Here is a 7,389-nt window from a genome sequence, read left to right on the forward strand (position 1 = left end):
CCCTAGCTGTCACCCCTACACACATATTCTCTGTTTTCTACAAACCAAGGAAAAGATTACTCTGATAATGCATAAATATGATGGATAAGAAAGTGCTTATCATCATGCATTGGTGTATTTTGAATGTGTTAAGGCATTATTTAATAAAAAGAAAATTAAAGCAGTTTAAAGATTTTTTAAAGTTTGTTTTTAAAAAAAATATATACTTTGTTTCCTTTATTTTGTATTTATTTGATATCATATGCACTTTTTTAAATGACATTTTTTTTTTCAATTATTTAGGAGAATCTAGACAAAGATGAGGTTCAGTGTATCTTTAAAAGACATATTGAAGAATTGTGTATCTTGAAATGATGAAAACAATTATCCTGACTTTATGGCAGTGATTCTCTTATAAGCAAGTTTGTTTATTACAAAGTTGTTTACCTATACCTGATACTTATTTACTCCTTTGTTACGTAATGAAGAATTTTAAGGGGCTAGAAAATCGAAAATTCGATCCTCAACATGTCAAAATTAAGGAAAATTCTGAAAAGCAATATTGAACAGAAGATGCTGAAAATAATATGCCCAACAATTTATAACCATAATTTCATTTTTATCCAGTGCCTAAAATGAGTTACAGGGTCGGCCCCTAAAACAACTTTCTCCAGATATCCCGAGAACGGTACAAAATTTCTAAACACTTGTTGATCAAAATGTGTTTGAAATGACAAGAACATTCTTTTGACATCAAGAAAAAGGGGATGACTCTTCACATAAGGGACCAATAGGGCTGTACGTCTTTAAATGATAAATTGTTAAATGTAAAATATTTCGTTATTCGTTATAGAAGCATTTATGTTTATTACAAAGTTGTTTACCTATAGACGACCCTTATTTACTCATTCGTTACGTAATTAGGGATATTAAGGGGTTAAAAATCCAAAACTTTGAATATCTCGAAATGGAGAAAAATTCCGAAAAGCAGTATTGAACAAAAGATGCTTAAAATAACGTGCTTAACAATCTACAATCATATATTGTTTGTTATTTGGACCCTAAAATAGTTTTATGAACAGAGCTCAAATCGATCTTTCCCAGATATCTCGAGAACGGAAATTAATTTCTAAACACTGAGCGGTACACAAAACTACATTTTAACTGAAATGAAGAAAAACAAGCAGTTCCCTCAAATACATGTAAGAGACACCAAAGAGGTAGATAATCTTTCATCCATAACTCTTAGATCCCAACTCCATTTCCAGATATGTTTCGTTGACAAAGATCAAGAGCAAGGTCATTCCATATTCTAAAAATCGGAGGGAAGACCTCCTCGTTGCTCGCAACAAGATGGTGTCTTGTCATTTGTCTATTTTTGTTTTGAGAGCGAGAAAAAATAAAGAATGAAAATTTATTTATTTATTATTTATTTATGTGGAATGTAATTTACATATCAGTCCAAAAATATCAGAAAATATCAGTCAAAATCTTGAGCCTTCATAACTGTATTAACGAAGTCTTCAAAGTCTCTTGTTTGTTCAGTGACATCTCTTTTACCAAAAGCAAACAGTGGCAGCATTGGTAGTAGCTCGGCAAACAGTGCTCCAAGGGCTACTCCCCCCGCAGCGGCGACTCCTGTTGCGGCTCCTGCTATGGCAACGTCCTTTACCGTGTCTGGGTCAACATGAATAAGAGGACCATGGTGATCAAGAACTCCGGTATCAACCACAGGCTCTTGAACGTGGGTTTTGTCTGTGACTATTAACGTTTCGGTGACGGGGACCTTCACAACAGCCGTCGGTTTAATGGTACCTCGAATAAAAGTTATTATAGTGATTATACGTCGATGATTTTTTACACAAATTAATTTTAAAGATAAAAAGATAAGCACCTACAATTTATATTGCAAGCGGTATTCCTAAATAAACTTTCAGTGCAGTCCTTTTCTAAGGGGGTACCCGGTTTGACTATGGCAACTGTTCTCACTTGAACTTTCTTGCCTCTCCCACAGACCGGTGAGCAAGGAGTAAGATCTAACCAAGGACTATATACACACTTCAAATCTAGAATACAACACATAACAATATAATAAATTTGAGTACTTATTTTTTTTTTCAGTTCTCGACCAAACATTAAAATTAAGGAAAAGTCACGTCAAAGGCTTATTCTTTAGAAACATATATTTAAATTTAAAAAGTGGCTTTGTAATTAAAATTAGAATCTTGTAAGTGTTTTATATTTATATACCGTGTCCACAAAATCCACAATATTGCTCGCAGTTTTCCTTTGCCCATGGTATATAGGGTGACTGACACACTTGTTTTCCATACTCATGACAATCACTCCTTTTGTCATGGCATTCCGTATCTGTATAAAATACATTATTATTTTAAAGATGTTAATTTTCCAAAGTTATGTGTTATCTAACAACAATGGTAGAGATTTAATTCATTTCTTTTGATTTCAATAGCTTCTGGTCCGGAGGCAATATTTTTTCGCAATTCGTGTAATGTCACATGATTACATCATTCGAACTCTGTCCTCAAATAAACTACTAAAACAGACAATAATATATTAGATGGTCAAACAGTGACCAATAGAGACCTTTTTCACACCATTACTAGTTCCCGACTACGGAGGAATTTTGTTAGGTTTATGTAATTATAAAATCTACAAAATGGTAAGGAAAAGAACACTTAATCCTAATATAGTTTGAAACAAAAATGTAAACCTACCTAAAAATAAAAAAAAGGATAGCAAGTTCAAAAGTTAAAGATTTACTCCCCATGATTATGCACATTCAAGTATATGTTACACTCATGTTTATTTAAGATTGTTTTCATTTAAACAAATGTATTGAATAAATTCAATATTGATATGGAAACTGCTACTGACTATAAATATATATAATCTTCGTATAAGAAAGTCAAGTTACATAAAAATCGGATCATATTATGTAACATGAATCACAGCCTATATCTCAATTCCTCGTATAAGCAGGTCACGTTACAGATACATGTACTTGATGAGTATAGACTAGAACATTTAAATGTAGTTGTACACATGTACTGTGTAATTGATCAAAACCTGCATAATAAGTATTTGAGTGAATTGTTAAGTTTTTCCAAGTAAATTTGAAGAGGCTGAAAAGAAGCAAAATTTAATGTTAATTGACAATGGGCACCCAATATAGGAAATGCTACTAATATGACTTAGATTAAAACGCATTTATACTTACGACAAAATCCACAGTACGCTTTACAATTGTTATAAGCCCAGTTTACATATGGGGCCTTACACGAACTTTTTGTGTATTCACCACAGTCTGGAAGTTTATCTACGCATGCGTCGCATTGGCAGAATGTCACACATCCTTTGCAAATAAAAGATAAGACAACTTGATGTACGTTAAGTTAAAGTCTTACGGCAAATCCCTTAACTGATTAAAGTCATTTTCTGGAGAACTATTTTTAGAATTTTTTTCCAATTAGATTGTAAAGCAATTCTTCTATAATACAATAAATGGTTTTCAAAACTTTATTTTGTTTTAGTAATTAACATACCTGCAGCCAAGACTGTTAATCTTACAATGATATTCATAACCGTAGGTTAGTATTGATCTTTTCCGTAATATCTATATCTTATATACTTCGTAATTAGATAAAATCTCCTCTATTTTCCTCATTTACTCGATCAAAGGTCACAGATTTTCAATTGCTATATTTGATTGGGTACGAAACTGTCCAATGACAAATGTATTTTGTCTTAGACGAGGAAGTTATTCGTTGTTACTGATAAGGATCTCAAATGAGGGGAAACTAGTAAAATTGCGTCTGTCCAAAAACCAGTCTACCTGAAGAAATATTAGTCCATTGTTCGATATATCTTAAAGATTCTCTTATCTAACAGACAATAGTGCTTTTAACTTGCTATAAACGACAGGTCGTTTATTTTGACTTTTATTTGTGAGGATTGAATCCTACACTATTACGTTTTTGCTTTACGTTTATATCAAAATTGCAATCATGATTAAAGACACAATATCACTTAACTGTGTATGCAATATATAAATATTGCCTGTTTAGGAGGGTAACTGTTAAAATTGACACCCCAAGAAAACCATTGTCAACCGACGCGAAGCAGAGGTTGACAATGATTTTCGAGGGGTGTCAATTTCAACAGTTACCCTCCCAAACAGGCACTATTTATTTTATTATACTGAATGTCTTAATTTTAAAGAAAAAAGTATTGCTTTTATACAGAAATAAAGTGAATTCTACGGCGAACCGTACGCGCATAATTTACGTGCATGTAACAATTCGTTGTGTTACCTGTTGCTAAGTGTGTTGCTAACGCTGAGGGTAATAGAACGGATTACCAACTGAGGCTATACCAATCAGATTTTAGTATTTAACATGAAAGTAAAATAATGGTGTATATCATGAGGCTGCTGGCCAACGAGTGAATGGAATACTGCCCTGGAATAGATAGGTAAAGTTAGCTATTATTGACTGGCTATTAGTAACTGGCTACGAGAAGTAAGAAAACCTAGCTACTAGTAACTGGCTACGAGATAAAATCAAAGTTGGCTACTCGTAACTGGCTACTAGTAACTGGCTTCGAGAAGTAAGGAAAGCTAGCTACTAGTAACTGGCTACGAGATGAAAGAAACTTGGCTTCTAGTTACTTGTTAATGCCCTTGTGAGGACACATACCTAGGATTTCTATTTGTGTTCTTAAGATGTACATTGCACTATATCACTGTCAATTGTCAATATATCTCAAGCAGCTGTATCTATAAATTGAAGATATATGCTAGTCTTGCTAATATCAACATTCCTTCAAGTCATCCACATAATATAACGACACAATTACTCAGATATCTCTCTTAATATAGTCAGCTACTTGTGCATTTTGTTACAAATATCTTTATTTTTCGGCGGTTTTGTCAATATATCTCAAGTAGCGGTATATTTATATTGAAGATATATGCCAGGCATGCTAATATCAACATTCCGTCAAGTCATCCACATAATATAACGACACAATTTCTCAGATATCTCTCTCCATGTAGTCATCTACTTGTGCATTTTGTTACAAATATCTTTATTTTTTGGCCGTTTTGTCAATATATCTCAAGTACCTGAATATATAAATTGAAGATATATGCCAGACTTTCTATTATCAACATTCCTTCAAATCAACAACATAACATTACGACACAATTACTCAGATAACTCTCTTCATGTAGTGAGCTACTTGTGCATTTTGTTACAAATATCTTTTTTTGACGGTTCTGGCAATATATCTCAAGGAGCTGTATATATAGATTGAAGATATATGCCAGACCTGCTATTATCAACATTCCCTCAAATCAACAACATAATATTACGACACAATTACTCAGACATATCTCTTTATATAGTCGGCTATTTGTGCATTTTGTTACAGATATCTTTATTTTTCGGCGGTTTTGTCAATATATCACACGTACCTGAATATATAGATATTTGCCAGTGACTCTAATATCAACATTCTGTCAAGTCATCGCCATAATGTTACGACACAGGTACTCAAATATTTCTTTTTATGTAGTCAGCTACTAGTAAGTGCATTTTGTGACAAATATCTTTTGTTTGGAGGGGGTGGGGTGGGGGGGGGGGTTGTCAATATATCTCAAGTAGCTGTATATTGAAGATATATGCCAGACATGCTATTATCAACATTCCTTCAAGTCATCCACATAATATTACGACACAATTTCTCAGATATCTCTCTTCATGTAGTCATCTACTTGTGCATTTTGTTACAAATATCTTTAGTTTTCGGCGGTTTTGTCAATATATCTCAAGTAGCTGAATATATAAATTGAAGATATATGCCAGACTTGCTATTATCAACATTCCCTCAAATCAACAACATAATATTACGACACAATTACTCAAATAACTCTCTTTATGTAGTGAGCTACTTGTGCATTTTGTTACAAATATCTTTTTTTGACGGTTCTGGCAATATATCTCAAGGAGCTGTATATATAGATTGAAGATAAATGCCAGACTTGCTATTATCAACATTCCCTCAAATCAACAACATAATATTACGACACAATTACTCAGATAACTCTCTTTATGTAGTGAGCTACTTGTGCATTTTGTTACAAATATCTTTATTTTTCGGCGGTTTTGTCAATATATCTCAAGTAGCTGTATCTATAAACTGAAGATGCATGCCAGACCTGCTAATATCAACATTCTGTCATGTCATCCACATAATATTACGACACAATTACTCAGATATCTCTCTTTATGTAGTCAGCTACTTGTGCATTTTGTTACAAATATCTCCATTTTTAACAATTTAGTTTATTCACCTCAAGTAGTTGTATAAATAGATTGAAGATATCTACAAGTCTTGTTAATTTGAACATTCTATAAGGTCACCTACATGATATTATGACACAACAACTCAGATAACTTTTTTTTATCGTCAGCCACTAGTACATTTTGGTACAAATATCTTTATTTTTTTTAGGGTTTTGTCATCAAATCTCAAGTAGCTGTATATATAGATTGCTTATATTAAGAAGTGTTGCTTATTTCAAGATTCTATTAGGACATCCACATGATATTATGACACAACTACTCAGATATTTCTTTTAATCTCGTCAGCTACTAGTGCATTTCGTTACAAATATCTTCATTTTTAACACTTTCCATGTTGCTCAAGTTGATATACATATAGATTTAAGGTTAAAGATATCTTGTTTTTATTTCAATTATTGACAAACAAACAAAAAAATTTAAAATCATAAAAATTGTAAAAATCGTATCTGTAAGGGGATTGGGAGGGGCGGTAAAGTTTACTTATATATAATATATAATTATATATTATATTCACTGGGTTTTTTCTGTCAGTCACTTCATCTGTTTACGTGCACACGAAAAACTTATGGGGAGAAACTCTATGTTAAATCCCTTTATAAATAAAAGAAATTTGCTGCGAGGAAAAGTCTCTTTCCTATGAAGCTACGAGTACAAAAGAGGAATACATTATAAATATTGAAACGCTTGTGTTTACAGCTTCAAATTTCTGCTTAGGATTATATCTTTCCTAGAACACAGGTTTCTAACCGAAAATATTTTCCATGCACATTAATATGCACTACTATACGGAGCAGATACGTATGGAAATATATGTTTCTTACAAAACTAAGCATACTTGTGCAAAAAATAGTATACACTTTTTTTGTCTACCCGACTTTACAGACAGCAGATTCCTGTGAGAGTAAATCCGGAACGAAACTTTATAAGGAGTCATTGTCTGACGTCATGACGTCAGGAATATCTAAGGCTTGAAAGTTGCATTCTCCAAAACAGTGCAGACAATGGGACAAGCAATATCATG

The 7,389-nt window shown here is 32.8% G+C and overlaps 1 protein-coding gene across 2 annotated transcripts in view; it reads right to left on the reverse strand.

The window, feature by feature from the left end:
* The window catches only part of LOC128168829 (uncharacterized), a 324,047-nt gene extending 320,348 nt beyond the window's left edge, over positions 1-3,699 (reverse strand). The window contains exons 1-5 of one of the 2 annotated variants that reach the window (XM_052834994.1): positions 3,546-3,699; positions 3,221-3,355; positions 2,230-2,349; positions 1,878-2,045; positions 1,393-1,794 (exon numbers count right to left, since the gene is read on the reverse strand). In XM_052834994.1, coding sequence (XP_052690954.1) covers positions 1,460-1,794; positions 1,878-2,045; positions 2,230-2,349; positions 3,221-3,355; positions 3,546-3,582 — 795 coding nt within the window. In that variant the 5' untranslated portion in view covers positions 3,583-3,699 and the 3' untranslated portion in view covers positions 1,393-1,459. Of the gene's footprint in view, positions 1-1,392; positions 1,795-1,877; positions 2,046-2,229; positions 2,350-3,220; positions 3,356-3,545 lie in introns of those variants that run through there. The other variant, XM_052834995.1, reaches the window with a different exon arrangement.
* Between the last annotated feature and the right edge of the window lie 3,690 nt (positions 3,700-7,389).

The sequence above is a fragment of the Crassostrea angulata genome, unplaced genomic scaffold (assembly GCF_025612915.1).
Source record: "Crassostrea angulata isolate pt1a10 unplaced genomic scaffold, ASM2561291v2 HiC_scaffold_57, whole genome shotgun sequence".
Lineage (NCBI taxonomy): Eukaryota > Metazoa > Mollusca > Bivalvia > Ostreida > Ostreidae > Magallana > Magallana angulata.